Consider the following 18601-nt stretch of genomic DNA (forward strand, 5'->3'; position numbering starts at 1 on the left):
ATTGAATACAGTATTCTAAAAGTGGCCTCTAAAACCTGCAACATGACATGCCAAAACCTATACTCAATGCACTGACCAATGAAGGAAAGCATGCCAAATGCCTTCTTCACCAGCCTGTCTATCTGGAACTCCACTTTCAAGGAATTATGCATTTGCACCCCTAGGTCTCTTTGTTTGGCAACAATCCCCAGGCCACTTGAACCCCTAGGCCTCTTTGTTCAGCAACACTTCCAGCACACTACCATTAACTTGCATCACAAAAAAGTGTTAATTGCAATTGTGTTTGTTCTACAGGAAATATCCTCTCTGCATGTTACACTTGTGAGAGTTTCTCCAAAAGAGGATGGGTAGATGATCTGCATCTGGAGATGACCACTAATGCACCCAGCTGATTGCTAGAGAGTGAGCAGTGGTGACTCACTATCAGAATTGGGATTTCATTTAGGCACAGCTTTTCTGGTCATAAATCATGAGTGTTTGCAATTGGAAATGTGTTTGTACTACCCATGCTTTACCGATGTGTCTGTGTAATCCATAGGTGTACTGATTTTGGCCCAGACTGGATATTGTCCTCTCATGCATTTCTTCAGTATTTTTGAAGGTGAACTGAGATCAGAATCCACCCATTCCAGTGAGACTTGGGACGGGTTCAAACCTGCCTCTGTGATCCCTCAGGCTTTGTATTTCAGTGGTCCAGTGGACACTGCCCAATCTGTGAAGTATATTTGAGTAAATTTAGATGTTCATAAACACATATTAACAGTGCAGCAATGCTAGATGTTTGCAAACTTGTGCCGTATGTTAGAGTGTGGGACTGATAAATGCACCACTCTGAATTTTTATCCTGGCCAGTTGTCTTTGTTTCAGTTGCAAGGCTATGGGGTAAAAGCAGGGAATGAGACTAATTGGATAGCTGTTTCAAAGAGTAAATGCTTGCATGCTGCACATTCTGTGCTGTACAAAATTATGATTCTCTGTTATTGATAGTCGCTAAATTTGGCAATTGATAGTTCTTACGAGAGTGAACGTAAATATCTATGGAAGGTGCTTTTGAAGTGACAACGAAACACTATCAGTCTGACTCGTTTTGATGCTACATGTACAATTTCTAAATGGGAAAGTAAATGTGTTACTCACTGGATAGCTGAAACAGAGCAGCTATTGCCTCTTCCCACCACTGAGAATCTTGGCTAATTAGTGGCAATTCCATCAGTCCAAGGAGGAAGATGAGCTGGCCAACAGTCAAAGCCACTGTGGCAATCAGGTTACAGGCTCGCATCATATCAAACTGAACTGCAGAGATGGAGACAGTGTAATTAACTCAGAGAAGATTAAAGTACAGTCCACTTTAGTCATGTGTTGCCTCAGTAGATAATATTCAGTTGAAGTAAACAGTTAAGAGCAAAATTATTAAATATTCTGTGACTGACCACATGATAACAGAAAATAATCAGTGACTATCCTCAGCCCTAATGTATGCACATTCTCTGATATAATTCAGGGCACAGGCGTATGGGCTATCAATAGTACTCTTGACAATTGGTTTGGTGCTAATTAATGCAGGTAATGGTGTGAATAATTGTACCTACTTTATTATGGAGAAAGATGACAGTTTCACATTTGAGAAAGCGAACTTAGTTACTTTGGAGCAAAGAAAATTTGGGTGAGGGTAAAAGTCATGATCTAGGTTTTTTAAACAATGAGATGCAGGCACAAGCTGATGTTTAAATGAGTTTGCAAGTTGATATTTAGTGACACAGATTTAAAACTAAGCAACCTAACATGGGACCAGAGATCAAAAATCTCTTTCCCTACACAGTACAAATATTTGGAACAGAACGCCAAATTTATTTTTTAAATTCAAAGGATATGGGTGTCACTGGCTGGACCAGCATTTACTGGCTATTCCTAGTTGCCTTTAAGGTGGTGGTGAGCTGCCTTTTTGAATTGCTATAGTCTGTTTGCTGTGGATGGACCCACAATGCTGTTAGGGAGTGAGTTCCAGAATCAGACTCAGTGGTACTAAAGAAACAGCAATTACATTTCCAAGTTTAGATAATGAATGGCTTGGAGGTAAACTTGCAGGTTGAGATGTTCTCATGTATCTGTTGCCCTTTTCCTTCTAGGTGGTCGTGGTCATGGGTTTGGAAGGTATTGTCTCAGGAACCTTGGTAAATTTCTGTAATGGCTCTTGTAGATCATACATGCTGCTGCTACTTAGCATCAGTGGTGAAGGGAGTGAACATTTGTGGTTATGATGCCAATGATCAATAACACTGCTGACTTGTGCCTTGTAGATGGAGGACATACTTTGGGAGTCAGAAGTTGAGTTACTCATTACAGGATTCCTAGCCTATGACATGCTTTTGTAGCCGAAGTTTTTTATCTAGCTTGTCCAGTTCAGTTTCTGGTCAATGGTTGTTGATAGTGAGGGACTCAGCAATTAAAACAATTACAGTTGTATCAATTCATACTGGTTCAATGTAGGTAGAGTAAGACAACTCTCTTATATAAAACAAACTTTCCAATTATACTGTCGTCTAGGTTGAAGCAGAAGATCAACAATGATCATGTTCAGTATTGAAGCAAACATGAAAGAATGTGTAACCTAATCCTGTCCTATTTATAATATTTTCATTTTATGAAAAGAAAAGATAGATTTTGTCAGCCTTCAGTCTATCTAGTGACTAATTCTGTCTGCAAGACTGGTTTGGCTAAGTCTGTCAAAGCACTTGACAAACTAGTAATCCAACAGATTCAAAACCTATAATGAACCTTCACCTTTCCTATTTGGAATGTATTAAATTATAAGAGCTGTATTAGGATCTGCCCTGCATGTGTCTAGTTTCAGTCTGTCTGGGCATGCCCAGTCTGACATTTGGTTGTATCTGAGTTTTTTAATAGAGATTTTGGGTTGGAAGGTTAGAATGAGGCAGGGAGTCTACACCATTACAACTCATCTTTCTGCAATAATTCCTGTTCTTCCAACAAATATTGTACCTTGTTACCTTACAGTACTATCACAGTAGCTTTATACAATGTTTTAGCATCACTAATGAAAAAAAAATAATTATTGGGTGATGTAGTGAGTTTCCAGTGAGTAAATGCTCTGATGGAGTTTCTCAGTAATATGAACAATCTTGCACCCTAGCTTCCCAGCAAAAATTATATTTGAGAATGAATATATCAGAGGTTTAATGAAAAATCCTTTCCCTTGGTCTCCTTTGAAATACAAAGATTTGGCAGTATCATGTTTGAAATGACATTTTGCCCATTTTGAAAGCAGAATTTCTTTCAATTTAGTTTGTTTTTTGCTGTAATATTGAATTGTAGAGTTGATAATTACCATGTTCCAATGTTAAATACTTAGTTTGGTGTTCAGTTTTGATGAATGACATTAAAACTGAGCTTCATTTATCCCAGGTAGTCAATGCAATTCCACAGTTTTCTCATTCAGATGGAGATGCTGATGTACACTGATACATCCATTTTGGCCAATTGGTTTGTGTAAAGATATAGCTTACTTTAATTTTTTTATCAAACAGCTTTCAAAGTATGGAACATGGCTTATCCCTCACCTTGCTATATTGTGGGCCAATACGTAAAGATTTTGTGTTTATTCCATTTGGATGATAGTTATATGAAATATTCACACAGTATTACTATTTGTGAGATAGCTAAAGTCTGCAAGTGCTTTAAAACTCCCACTCTCAAGCAATATTTATAAATAAGTGCCTACAGGAATTGAGGTTCATTAACTCACCCTCTCACCGACTGTACAATGGTTTAATCAAATCACACCCTCAACGACAGTACAGAAATTCATTAACTCAGCGCTTCCCAAACTATTTCTGCTCTGTGACTCCATTTGAGGCTTGAAAATTGTTGAAATCCCTCGGTGAAAACTACTAGAGCTGGAGCTCAGCTGTATAATTGTTAGGGGTTTGTCAGAGCTTCATGGTGACCATTGCTGCCTCAGAGCTTATGACCTCATTTGGGTGTCTGTCTCCTCCCCACCCCACCTTTGGGAGGCCCTGCATTAACTCACCCTCTCACTAGCAGTAGCAGTATACAGGTTTCATCAATTCACCCATCATGGATAGTACAGAGATTTCATTAACTTATGCTCTAACTGATAGAATAAGAGTTTAATTAATAATCCCCTCAAACATTAACAGTTTAAGGAATGTACACTGCAGCCCATGAGAGTTGAAAGGCAGAATGATCTTGCCTACCCTAATACATTAAAGGAACTCTTATAACCATTCATTTTTCTAGCAGTAAAGGAACAGCAGTCCATTAGTGCCCCTGCCATTGTCCACAGTAAGAGTATAATTAGGCCATCCAGCTCATCTAGTCTGCTCTGCCATTCAGTGTGATTATGGCAGATCTGATAATCCCCAACTCCACTTTCCCTTGATTCCCTTACTGATAAAAAAAAATCTGTCTGCCTCAGCTTTGAACATGCTTCACAATCCAGCTTTGACATCTCTCGGGAATAATTCCTCAGTTTCACTATCCTCTGAGAGAAGAAACTTCTCCTCATCTCTGACTATAATGGGCAACCTCTTACTTTGAGATTTTGTCCTCTGGCCTTATACTGTCCCACAGGGAAAATAACCTCACTGCATCTACCCTGTTAAGGCCCTAAGGATCTTATACATTTCAGTAAGGTCTCCTATCATTCTTCAAAACTGCATTATAGTCCATTCCTGTTGAAACAAAGGCCAATAGTCCACTTGACTTGGCTATTACCTGCTGAACTTGTGTGCTAGCTTTTTGTGATTCTGCCCCAGCTATAGGTAAGAGATTTACAGACTTACGTTTCACTGTGTTCCGAGATTCTTGAAATCCAGCATGCTCTGATCCCCAGTCTAAATTCTCACAGTCACGCTCCAAAGTTTGTTCAAGCCTTGTTGGCCCTTTCCCTTTATCAATTCCATAACACATCTTCCACAATCCCACACTGCGCTTTCTCCCATCCTCCAGTGCCTGATACACCCAGTTTGGAGTGAAGGCTGCTGCATTGTTGAGAATCAGAGACAGAAGAGCCACTGCCACAGCAGTAGCCACCAGCTTTTGGACAGTCATACCCAGCTGCTTTTCCTCAACTCCAAGACAGCTCTAGTTGCCAAGTGAACACAAGGAAGCTTTTTTATTTCTACACAAAACACTCATGTGTATTAAACATTCAGAAGCATCTAGAGCTGTCTGAGAGTTGCTAGAGGAGCTGAGCATTCATCCTTCTGTCCACCAGTATCCTCAACAGGGATGTGTCAGATTTTAAAAATACTTTAACTGTTTAATCTGGGTGAAAATGAACGTGGTTTATCCGCCCTCTTGCGCCTTCTTGACTGGAGACATAGCAGTGATAAGCTGCCGTGCATGCAGGTCCATCCCTTTTGTTGAAGTTTCGTTGATGCACGAAGTGAAGATCTTTGAGTAAAGCTGGTGGAGTCAAATGAGTGATTTCCTGGATCTGTGCACCTATTTGTCAATTTGTTGAAAAGTAGATCAACTTGATCAAAGCAGTTTGATGTAATGTTTGTTGAGATTGCCTTCAGCTTAAATCAAAATATTAACAATCACAGCAAAGCACCGTGCAGTAGATTAAACAGTTAAGCAGAAATTGAGCATCTTGTTGAAATAGACTCCATGCTTTGGGAGTGACACAATCCTGACATACTGATAAGATACCAAAAAGAAAACGACTCTCAAAGTTAGGAGGAAACTGTTGTTTTTCTAACTGTGCTGGTGAGTCTTTGGGCGTTGCTGGCTGCAACAAACATTCGGTAGTCCAACTTCACATTCAAACATTAACAGGATGTGTTTCCTCTGAGGAAGGGACCCGGACGACAATCAAAGCAGCTTTTCCAAATCCTGGCTCAAATAATTTGGAAACAGCACAGATTCCCCTTCTGTGTTCTGTTATACAGGCAAGGTCACTGTAAAGGAAATGAAAAATGAGCAATGGCAGCAAAGTGGTCCATCGGTTTCTGTCCTAATACACTGCAATTTGTGATAGTGTGCTTCTAATATATTTTAACTCTTCAAATATTATTTAACTAACTACTAGGTAAGAAAGAAACTGAGAGAATAACTGTACATCTCTAAGCACAAAATCTGCAGTTTTCCTTTTTCTGAGACCTCGTTCTATGATTCATAAATGTATGTCTCAGACAAATGAACATAATATCACATTAATGACACGTTCTACAGCCTGTAGATGCTTTTGTCTATCTCTTTGCATTCAATCTTTTTCTCTGTCTCACTTCCTTGCTCTTTTTCCCCGGCCTTCCTTGGATTCTTTTTCTCTTTTTTTTCTCATTTTTCTCTCTCTTGTTCTCCTCCATTCTCTATCCTTCTTTTGCCCTTCCTCCCTGCCTCTCTCTTTCACATGTTCCCTCCCTTTCTCAGTTTATCTCTCTCTTTCTTGCTTACTTTTCTTTTTCTCTCTCTGTCTCTGCATCTCTCTCTAACACTTATGTTTTGCTCACAAGCATCAGAAAACAATGTTATGACAGATGTCAGGCTGGAGAAATGAGAAACCGGGTTGAATATGGAAGGTTTAGAGGAAAAATGAGAGGGCAAATAAGAATAACAAAGGGAGTGTATGAGAAGAGATTGGCAACCAAATGCTGAGGAAGCTAAAAGTCTTCTATAGCCCTACAAGTAATCAAGAGGTGATAAAAGAAGGTGGAGACAATTAAGAGACCAAAAAGGAAATTCACAAATGGAGACAAGACATGAATTGATTGTTTTGCATCTGCCTGTATCAGGAAAGCAAATGCCAAGCAAGTCATGATGAGAGAGAAGACATGAGGCACCTGAATTGATAAGGAGATGTTATTGGATAGACGTCTATACTTAAAATTGATCAGGCACTAGGACCTGATGAGATGTGTCCAAGAGTATTGAGGGAAGTAAGAGTGAAAATTGTGGAGGCACAGACCATTATTTTCCAGTCTTCTTTCGATTCTGATAATGTCAAAGGACAAAAGAATTGCAAATGTGATACTTGTTTAAAAAAAGGTGTAAAGATAAGTCCAACAACTACAGATCAATCAATTTGATCTGTGTTGAAGAAGTTTCTATAACTCCAAATTTGGGACAAAATTAATAACCACTTGGGTAACGATGAACATATAAACAAGGAAAATGAATAGGCCATTCAACCCTCTGTGCCTGTTCCACTATTCATTACGATTGTGGCTGTTCTGATTGTAATGTCAAATCCACATTTCCATCAACCCGATAACCTTTCACCCATAGTTAACCAAGAATCTATACAACTTTGCTATAAAAATATTTAAAGACTCTACTTCCACTACTTTTTCAGAAAGAGACAAAGAATCATGACTCTGTGGGGAAAAAAATGCCTTATCTCTCATTTAAATGGGCAACCTCACAAAGGAACATCCATACCTACCTTGTTAGACCCCTCAGGATCTTATATATTTCAGTCAGGTTGCCACATATTCATCTAAGCTTCATATATAAGCCTGTCCTGTCCAATCTTTCTTCATAAGACAACCCATCCATTCCAGGTATTGAGCATCATCTGAACTGTTTCCCGTGCATTTACATAGTTCCTTAAATAAGGTGACCAATATTGTACAAAGTACAGATATGGTCTCACCATTGCTCTGGACAACTGAAACATGGTCAGAAGTACAGAAGTGTCTTCACTTGACAAAGGGCAGTGCTTCGAAAGCTTGTGATTTCGAATAAATCTACTGGATTATAACCTGGTATCATGTGACATCTGTCTTTGTCCACTGGCACCTCCACGTCATAACTGAAGCATAATCTGTATCTTTGTATTAAATTCCCCCTCAATAAATTTTAGCATTCTATTAGTTTGGTTAATTTCTTGCTGTGCCTCCAGACTAGCATTTTGTAATTCATGCAGTCAGACACCCAGAACTCTCTGCATTTCTGAGCTCTGCAAACCCTTGCTACATTGATGATATACTTTTTTATTCTCCCTGCCAACACTGATAATTTCATATTTTCCTACATTATACTCCATCTGCCAGACCTTTGCCCACTTAATCTATTTATATTTTTTGTAGCCGCCTTACATCCTCTTCACAATTTACTTTCCTACTATGTTTGTGCCTTTAACAAATTTGGTAATTATACCTTCCGTCCCTTTATCTCTGTCATTTACTTAAATTGTTAACAGTTGAAACCGCAGCATTGATCCTTATGGCATACCACTTGTTGCATTTTGCCAACATCAAAAAGACCCATTATGCCTACTCTTTGCTTTTTGTTTGCCAATCAATCTTCTATCCATGGCAATATTCTACACCCTTTATTTTCCATGGTAATATTTGATGTGGCCCCTTTTCAAATGTACAGTATATCCACTGGTTCCCCTTTATCCCCTTATTTCCTAGAATAACTCCAAGAATTGGTTAATATGGCTTCCCTTTCGCAAAACCATATTGACTCTGCCTGATCACCTTAAACTTAAATTACTGCTATAATTCTTTTTAATAATAGTTTCTAACATTTCACTGTGACAGATGTTAGTTTGCTGCTTCTACTTTATTTGAATAAAGAAGTTACATTCTACATTCGCTATTTTCCCATTTGATTGGATTTTTCCCTAAATCCATGAAGTTTTGGAAAATTAAAACCAACATGTCAACTATCTCAATTGCCATTTCTTTTAAGACCCTAGGATGAAATCCACCAGCATCCAGGCACTTATCAACCCTCCATTCCAACAATCTACATTGATTGTAATTTTCTTCTCCCCCAGCCTTTTATTTCCTTCTTTATAACTGCTTATAGGCTGTTACTTTTATACTCTATAGTGACAAATATTTGCAAAATGCCTGTTCAATTTATCTGGCATCTCTTTATTTCCTTTATCAATTCTCCAGACTCAAGACTACTGCTCAATTCGTTAACACTTTCTTAATAAATAATTTATATAATTCAATTTAATTAACGCAAACCAGCACAGATTTGGTAAAGTCAAACAGTGTTTAACTAGCCTGCATGAGTTTTTTGATGAGGTGATGGAATGTCAACTCGGGTAATGTTATTGATGCAATGTACGTGGTCTTCCAAAAGGTATTTGATAAAGTGTAACACAACAGACTTGTGAGCAAAGTTATAATTCATGGAATAAAATGAATAGTAGCAAATTGGCCAAGTAACAGAAAACAAAGTACTGGTTAATAGATGATTTTTGGACTGAAGAAAAGTTTATAGTGGAGTTTCTTGGAGGTATGTGTTAAGACCCTTGCTCTTACTGACGTATATTTGCTGATGAATCAAAACTTGGAAATGTTGTGGAGGAGAGTGTAGAATACCAAAACGATGCAGCCAAGTTGGTGGAATGGACAAGCAAGTAGCAGATGCCACTTAATGCAGAGAAGTATGAAGTGATCCATTTTGATAGGAAAATGTGGAGAGATTATATAAATTAAAGATTCCAATTCTAACAGGAGTACAGGGCTACCTGGGTGTATATATGCATAAGTCATTGAAGTTGGCTGGACACATTGGTAGAACAGTTCATAAATCATTAAGCATCCTAGACTTCATTATCGGGCCAAAGATTACAAAAACAAGGACATTATTTTAACCTTGAATAGAACACTGTTTGGCTTTAACTAGAGAATAGTGCCCAACTCAGAAAGAGTGTAAAGCCATTGAAAAGACTGCAGAAAAGTTCACAAGACTGGTTCCAGCAATGAGGAGCTTCGGTTACACTGACAGATTGGAGGCATTAGAATTGTTTACCTTGGAGGAGGTGTTGAGAAGAAATTTGATCAAGATTTACAAAATTGTGAGGAGTCTGGACATAATAGGTAGGAAAATACTGCTCCCATTGGTGAAAGGATCGAGAACTAGTGATCACAGATTTATGACAATTGACAGAAGAGTTAGTGGACACATGAGGAAAAACTTTTTTATCTGCAAATTATTGGGACCTGGAATGCACTGCCTTAGACTTTTCTGCAGTCTTTTCAATGGCTTTACACTCTTTCTGAGTTGGGCACTATTCTCTAGTTAAGGCCAAACAGTGTTCTATACAAGGTTAAAATAATGTCCTTGTTTTTGTACTCAATTCGAGGGGATGCAGACTTAATCGAAGATTTCAAGAGGGGAATGCATTATCTGAAAAGGAAGAACATGAGATGTGGAAAAGGCAGGTCATATAAGTGAATCTGCAACTGGCAGTTTCTCTTGTGGTTTTAGCGGTTCTTTTTAATTTTAGAATTTTTAATTTCCAGCAGATACTTTGATAATGTAAGGTAGAAAGTTTAAAAAATACTCTATAAAATCAAACCTCCATGACCCAGTTATATGTAGAGACCATGAAGATGTAACGTCTACACGAGATTTTAGAGTTAATAAATTACATTTCGGATTTACAGTGAACCATTCATGTTTTGCATCCGCTTGATTCACTTCATCCTGTTTCATAGTTCATACATCCAGAGTACATTCAACGCAACATTACTGTTGCCACAAATAGTTTCAGTACTTTTCTATTTAAATTCTATTACCCACACATCTGCTCTCTATTAAAAGCCAGTTGCTGTTTCCTGCAGGTTAGGTACATATGGTTGTCATTGTTTTTAAGTCAGAACACAGGAAGAATCCTGAGCACAAAGATTTTGAATTTTTCCACAGTCTCTCTGGTTTAACCCTTTCATTTGATGCTAGATAAAGCTAGGAATGGAATGTGTCAGGACACGTTAAATCTGAGAAGAGGACTCTTTTTGCCTTTTATGTGTCGTGCTTTGTCCACACGTTATGTGCTGGTGAAAGCTGTTTTATTCATCACTCACTGAAGATTGAGTATATGAAAACTATTCATATATCTTCCATGAATCTATATTTAGTCTTCCTATTCTTTCATACAGAAAAGATACATACAGATCTCTCGTACAGACCACAGCTCAAACATTCTTTGAATGCCTTCCCAAACACTAACTGTTCTTTCACAGAAGCTTCCCAATCCTCTTCAGATAACAAACTGCAAGCAGACCTCTTTTCATCTCTGCATAGAACTTGGAGAAAACAGTTCACAGTAATATTTACTTGTAAACAATGAAGTAATAGAAGGTTTAGGAGCACTTTAAAGTGTGTCGTTGGTTTCCACATTGTCCTAAATTGTTAGAGTAGTAGGCCATTAATCTTTTTAACTTCAAAATCTGAAACTAATTGTAGCATGGCATAGTAGCTAAACATTCCTCATTGCCCTGACCAATAGGTCAGAGTGGGGCACTGAGTTAGAGACATGATCTTAATATAGCATGCATTCAAATTAATCTTTGTCAGCTTGGCTCAGTGGTAGCTGTCTAAATGCTGTGTATAAGAATATTGGGTTCAAATCATACTACAGGACCTAAGTACATAATCAGTGCAGCACCAAATGGATTTGCATTATTAGTCGAGAGCAGGAAAAGCACAGTAGGTCAGGCAGCATCCAAGGAGCAGGAGAGTCAACGTTTCCGGCAAAAGCTCTTCATCAGGATAATGGTAAATCATAGGGTAAATCAACATGGTCCTTTCCCTGGAATGGGGGAGTCCAGCACTAGAGAGCATTAGTTTAGGGTGAGATGGGAAAAAAATTAAAAGGGACCTAAGGGGCAACTTTTTCATGCTGAGGGTGGTGCGTGTATGGAATAAGCTGCCAAAGGAAGTGGTGGAGGCTGGTACAATTACAACATTTAAAAGACATCTGGATGGGTTTAGAGGAATATGGGCCAACTGCTGGCAAATGGGACTAGATTAGGTTAATATCAGGTCGGCATGGAGGAGTTGGACCAAACAGTCTGTTTCCATGCTGTACATCTCTATGACTCTATAAGTGAACTGAGTTTGGAAGAATCTCAAATGATCAAGGGTGCAGTTGGCACAGGTTAGCATTCACAGTCAGGGACATAACCCTTCTCAGAACAGTGGAGAAAAAATGTCTCCAGGAATGTTCTACAGAGGAAAAAATCCAGAACTATACTTTCCTCTATGCATTGTATAATGTTGAGCGCACTTTCTGTCCAGTGCCTGAAATATTTATACCTGTAGTTAATTGTCTATACTTGTTTAGAATAAAGTAGAATAAATGTAGAATATGTAGCTGTCAGAATTACAATATTCATCAGCTGGATTTAGATGGAGTGAATTTTGAGATCTCTGTCATATGACTGTTGTACGTATCTACTTCATTGCACTGTTGATGATAATATAATGCTACAGCAGGGAATGTTTCTAAACTTACATGAATTCCAGGATAAACTAAATGCTGCAGTAACTGGTTGCTTTTTGAAATAGGCACTTTCATGACCAGTCTCCAGCCAAATTCGTGAGATCAAAGCACAGGTTGCACTCCCTTCAATCTCACAGTTTCTTGAATTACATCCATTTCCTCATTCATATTTCAAGTATTACAATACATGCTTGCCATATGTTAATCCCATGTTACAAATAATGTTCAGTTTTGGTGAGTGGGTGTGTTGTATTATGGGTAGTTCATGCAGTTAAATATTTAACCACTAGCTGATTTTAATGTGATTTCCTTAGTCCTTCAGCCAGTGCTGCAGATATCACAGGGATACAGACTGTTGTCACGGGCTGCTGTTTACAGTTTATTAATCGATGTTGATATTTTTGTAGCTTTTCAGTGTTTAGTTTACTATGTACTTAATCATATTAGGGCTATAGAAAGCCAACATTAAGTCTTAACTTTGTGTAGCTCTGCTGAGTTTCTCCAATGCCTGCTGAAAAGGTTTCTTTAGGGCTGTGTTGTAAATTTGAATTAGATTACACAGAAGAATCCAAGTGCAGCTATATTATTACATAAGATTCTGGATATCTAATCTACTCACTAAAATAAAACAAATGACTCCAGTGGAGCGGAGATCTGAAACAAAAACAGACGGTACTGGCGAAACTTAACAAGTTTGCCAGATTCTGTGGAGTGAAAATGAAGTTAACGTTTTGAGTCCAGTGACCCTTTGTCAGAACTAGCGATGGAGGATCACTGGACTCGAAATGTTAACTCTTCTGCAGTTCACAGATGCTACCAGACCTGCTGAGTTTCTCCAGCACTCCCTATTTTGTTGATAGTTATGCAGCTTCTGATGTTACTATGTTTCCTTCAATTCCATACAGTCTTGAAAAAAAAATTATAGTAGATTGGTTTGGAATCGTAAGGCTGCAGAATGAAGTGAATGTTGCAGCTTGATTTGAATTTGGCCTCTGTTTCAATGGAGTCTGTGTTTATTTTGATTCAGTACTTATGTACTAAGATCCTATTATGATACACTTATCTCACAATATACTTTCAACCTGTAGTTTACATTATATATCAAAGTTTGACAGTCCCAGTAATGTCAAACAGTAATATATGTTGCAGGTCTAGTGGCCACTGATGAGTTATCACTCGATGAAGCTGTGGGACTAGTGTTCTCTCCTTCAGCTATCAAGATCAGATTTAACATTTACAGAATTGCATTTTCCTCATCATTTTCAAATTATCTTTGGGTCTATTTCCAAAGAATGTAGCCTGGGAAGTGCATCTCTGTGATACTGAGTGCTGCCATCTGCTCTGGAGAGGGACATACACTCATTGATGATTCTCAGCCTACAGAAACAAGTCAGCTTTAATTTAACTGAGCAAAAATACTACTAACTTTCATAAGGACATCCCTCCAATGTTCCTTGAGTAATGTTAATTTAACAAGGTAGGATACAGAATAGGCTTCAAGAGATAATACTGTTTAAATACTAACTAGATACACACTTAAAAAACTGGGTCAGATAAAACCCACAGTCTTCTAACTATTACCCCATTTTATACAGCATAAGCATTCACTTGTTTCAGTGAACAGATATACCCTAAAAGCAACACTGCAGAATTAATGGTTAGATTCAAAATCAGTTAAGTTATCCCAAACTACCAGAACACCAACAGAATTGACAAATACATGGATTGTAAGTAAGAAAGAGGGGTTACCCATTTGCTGAGTCCACTTCTTCATCTGTTGCTGATTACAGTCTGTGATTTTACGATAAACTCAATTTATAACTTGATTCCATCCAAAAAAAATGCAAATCTATGCTTCAGAAAACAGCATGCAAACTGAAGATCGGCAGACAAATAGAAAAGAAGCAGCTTCACTTTAATGTTGGGCTCTGGGTCATATACACTGCTGCGATTTAGGCTGCTGTGCAAACTCTGTACGTGCTGAATTATTCTTCAATAAGTATCCACATGAAGCAAGCAGCAACCGGCCAGCTCCCAGCTGTGAGCTCTGACGTACAGGAAACCAGTCTGGGAAATGCTGGGGGAAGGGCATTGGGGGAATAGGGAGAAAGAACCATTTTAAAACTTCCCAATTGTCAAGGAAAAATGTAACAAAAATTATGTTAAAAGTTCTAATCAATTCGAGTGTCAAGATGCAAACCATTTTTACTACTTGATTTTGCTGATATATTAACTACATGTGTTAAAAGCACTCAGCAGGAGGTCTCTTTTTGTACAAATACAGTCAAATCCTGATAAACATTAGGTCACTCTGCCAAAAAATACTCAACTGGGATCAGCTCTCTGTTTTTCTGGAATTGACTTGGCTGTTCATTTATTGGACCCTTTTCTCCAGTATCTATGCAGCATCAAACAACCAGTTAAGACAATAAGACATATGAGCAGAAGTACCCCATTCAGCCTAGCAAGTCTGCTGTGCCATTCAATGTGATCATGCCTGATCTGATAATCCTCAACTCCTTCTTTTTCCCAATAATCTTTGATTCCCTTACTGATTAAATATGTCCATCTCAACCCTAAACATACTTAATGATCCAGCTTCTATGCTCTTTACAGTAAACATTCCACAGATTCATAGACTAGAATAATAGAATCCCTTCAGTGTGGAAGCAGGCCATTTGGCCATCAAGTCCACACCAATCCTCCGAAGAGCATCCCGCCCAGACCCATCCCTATCACCCTACATTTCCCATGACTAATACACCTAACCTACACATCCCTGTACACTACAGGACAACTTCTCATAGCTAATCCACCCAAGCTGCACATCTTTGGACTATAGGAGGTAATCAGAGCACCCGGAGGAAACCCATGGAGACACGGGGAGAATGTACAAATTCCACACAGTCGCCCAGGGCTGGAATTGAACTCTGGTCGCTGCTGCTGTGAGGCAGCCTTGCTGATCACTGAGCCACTGTGCCACCCAACTTCTGAGAGAAGAAATTCCTCCTCATCTCTGTCTTAAATGAGCCTTATTCTGAGATTGTTATCTGAGCTTAGATTCTCCCACAAAGGGAAACAACCTTTCTGCATCTGCTGTGTCAAATCTCCTAAAAATCTTGAATGTTTCAAAAATATTCTCTCATTCTTAAATTCCAGTGAGTACAGACTCAACCTACTCACCCTCTCCTCATAGGACAGTCCTTCCACATCCTGGATCAGCCTAGTGTGCCTTCTCTGGACTGTCTCCAATGCTAGTATATATTTCCTTAAATAAGGGGCCCAAACTATTCGTAGTATTCTATTAGTAGTGTGACTAGCGCCTTATACAGTTTTAGCAAAAATTTGCCTCTCATGTCTTTTTTTAAATCTCTCTCCTCTTACCCTAAAAATGTGTCCCCTAACCTTGAAATTCCCCCATCCTAGGGAAAAGATACCTCTTATTAACACAGCTCATTATTTTGTAAACTTCTGTAAGGTCATCTCTTAATCTCCTCAGATCCAGTGAAAGAAGTCCCAGCCTATCCAGCCTTTCTTTATAATTAAAACCTTTCATACCCAGCAGTACCCTGGTAAATCTCTTCTGAACCTTTTCCAGCTTAATACTGTCCTTCCTATAACTGGGTGACCAGAACTGGATGCAATATTCCAGAAGAGGCCTCACCAATGTACAATCTCAACATGACTTCCCAACTCTTATACTCAAAGGACTGAGCAATGGATGCAAGTGTGCTAAATGCCTTTTTAATCATCCTGTCTCGATGTGATGCAAACTTCAAGAATTATGTACCTGGACCCCTAGGTCCCTCTTCTACAACTCCACCCAACACTCTAACATTAATTGTAATAAGTTCTACTCTTGTTTATTGTACCAAAATGCAATACCTTGCATTTATCCAGACTGAACTCCATCTGTCGTTCTTCAGCCCATTGACCCATTTGATCAAGATCCTTTGTAATCTTAGTAAACTTGGTTCACTGTCTACGAAGCCATTAGTTTTGGTGTCTGCAAATTTAATAAACATGCCTTTTGTATTCTCATCCAAGTCAGTTATATAAATGACAAACAAAAGAGGGCCCAGAACCAACCATTGTTCTCCCTGCCAAAGTACATAACCTAACATTTTTTCACATTATATTCCATCTGCCAAGTTTTTGCCCATTCAGTTAACATGTCTATATCCCTTTTTGTGTCATCCTCACCTCTTGCTTTCTCACCTATTTTTGTGTCATTGGCATGGTGACTGAGTGGTTCGCACTGCTGTCTCACAGTGCCAGAGACCCGGGTTCAGTTCCAGCCTCTGTCAATTGTGTGGTGTTTGCACATTCTCCCTGTGTCTGCATGGGTTTCCTCTGGGTGCTCTGGTTTCCTCCCACAGTCCAAAGATGAGCAGGTTAGGGGGATTGGCCAATTCAAATTGCCCATAGTGTATGGGAATGTGCAGGCTTAGTGTATTAGCTGGGGAAATGCAGGGTTACAGGGATAGAGTAGGGGATGGGCCTGGATGGGATGCTCTTCAGAGGGTAGGTGTGGGCTTGATGGGCTGAATGGGCTATTTCCACACTGTAGGGATTCTATGATCTGCAAATCTGGCTACAGTGCATTCACTTTCCTCATCTAAATCATTAATATGTATTCAAAATAATTGTGACCTAGCACTGATCACTGTGGCACTCCACCAGCTACAAGTTGCTTTCCTGAAGGTGCCTTTCTTTTCGAAGTATCTTCTGTTAATTAGCCAATTCCTGGTCAGTGCTAATACATTAGTTCCAACACTATGCGTTGTTATATTTTTAAGTAGGAGAAAGTGAGGACTGCAGATGCAGGAGATCAGAGTTGAGAGTGTGGTCCTGGAAAAGCACAGCAGGTCAGGCAGCATCCGAGGAGCAGGAGAATCAATGTTTCGAGCACAAGCAGATTCCTGATGAAGGGCTTATGCCCGAAATATGGACTCCCCTACTCCTTGGATGCTGCCTGACCTGCTGTGCCTTTTTAGCATCACACTTTTGACTATATTTTTAAGTAGCCTGATTTGTGGTACCTTATCAAACACCTTTGAAGCCTAAATATACATTGAACCAGAGCACCCAGAGGAAACCCATGCAGACATGGGGAGAATGTGTCCCCTTGCTTGTTACCTCAAAGAATCCTAATAAATTTGCCAAGCATGATTTTCCTTTTGTGAAGCCACGCTGACTCTGTTTGATCATATTATGTATTTCTATATGTTCTGCTATTACATCCTTTGTTAGAGACTCTAATATTTTCCCAGTAACAGATGTTAAGCTAATTGTCCTGTAGTTAACTGATTTTTGTCTCCTTCCCTTTTTAAATAAGGATTTTATTTTAACAGTTTTTCTATTCTTAGGAACTTTTCCAGAGTCTAAGTATTCCTGAAGCATTACTACCAGTGCATCAACTAACTCAATAGTTACTTCCTTTCAAATCCTAGGATGCATCCCATCAGGAGACTTGTCAGGCTTTAGCCCTATTAATTTCCTGAGCACATTTTCTCTAATAGTAATGTTCCATTTATTTCTGTTATTTTTACCTTTTGATTATTAGTAATTCCAGAATTCCATTAGTGTCTTCAATTGTGAAGGTTTTTGCAAAACATTTATTCAACTCCTCTGCCATTTACTGGTTCTCTATTATTATTTCCCAGCTTGGTTCTCTAAGGAACCTATCTTAATTTTGGCCTCTCTCTCTTTATATAATTAGAGAAGCTGTTGCTGTCTGTTGTTATGTTACTTGCAAGTTTACCCTTAATTTTAATCATCTTTTTTAAAAATTAACAATAGACAACTAAAATCCTCTGGCATGCCACTAATCTTGTATATTGTATATTTTTCTTTCAATTTGATCATATCTTTACCTTCTCTGGTTAACCATTGTTGGTTTCTTCCCATCTTGGAATCCTTCCTTCTTATTGGGATATATTTTTGAAGTGAGTCATGAACTATTTTCTTAAATGTCTGCCATTTCTTCTCAATTTTTTCAGTTAGACTCCTTTCCCTGTCCACTCGAGCTACCTCTGCCCTCATTTCTTTGTAATTGCTCTTATTTAAGCTGAGCACAGTTGTTTCTGACCCAGGTTTCTCCCTCTCAAACTGAATGTTAAATTCCACCATATTATGGTCACAGTTTCTTATTTTACTTTGGCATCATTTTCTAAACTTTCAATACTTTGCATCAGTTACTTTTACTATAAATTCTGAGTTCTGTGATCCTGTCCCACTAGCTACCTGACGAAGGAGCAGCGCTCTGAAAGCTTATACTTCCAAATAAATCTCTTGGACTAGAACCTGCTGTTGTGTGATTTTCAATATTAAACTTGCCTCATATCACATCACCAGATG

At 38.7% G+C, this 18601-nt stretch overlaps 2 protein-coding genes across 5 annotated transcripts in view; one reads left to right on the forward strand and one right to left on the reverse strand.

Annotated features, from left to right (window-relative positions):
• The window catches only part of tmem204 (transmembrane protein 204), a 43457-nt gene extending 29224 nt beyond the window's left edge, over positions 1–14233 (reverse strand). Inside the window, exons 1-3 of one of the 2 annotated variants that reach the window (XM_087997857.1) lie at positions 13991–14233; positions 4824–5945; positions 1138–1293 (exon numbers count right to left, since the gene is read on the reverse strand). In XM_087997857.1, the coding sequence (XP_087853983.1) occupies positions 1138–1293; positions 4824–5091 (424 nt within the window). In that variant the 5' untranslated portion in view covers positions 5092–5945; positions 13991–14233. The remainder of the gene's footprint in view (positions 1–1137; positions 1294–4823; positions 5946–13990) is intronic. The other variant, XM_087997858.1, reaches the window with a different exon arrangement.
• The window catches only part of ift140 (intraflagellar transport 140 homolog (Chlamydomonas)), a 144778-nt gene that overhangs the window by 83623 nt on the left and 42554 nt on the right, over positions 1–18601 (forward strand). The window lies entirely within an intron of this gene.

The sequence above is a fragment of the Chiloscyllium plagiosum genome, unplaced genomic scaffold (assembly GCF_037043375.1).
Source record: "Chiloscyllium plagiosum isolate Xiang-an unplaced genomic scaffold, Cpla_swu_hap1 HiC_scaffold_20, whole genome shotgun sequence".
In the NCBI taxonomy this organism is placed as follows: domain Eukaryota; kingdom Metazoa; phylum Chordata; class Chondrichthyes; order Orectolobiformes; family Hemiscylliidae; genus Chiloscyllium; species Chiloscyllium plagiosum.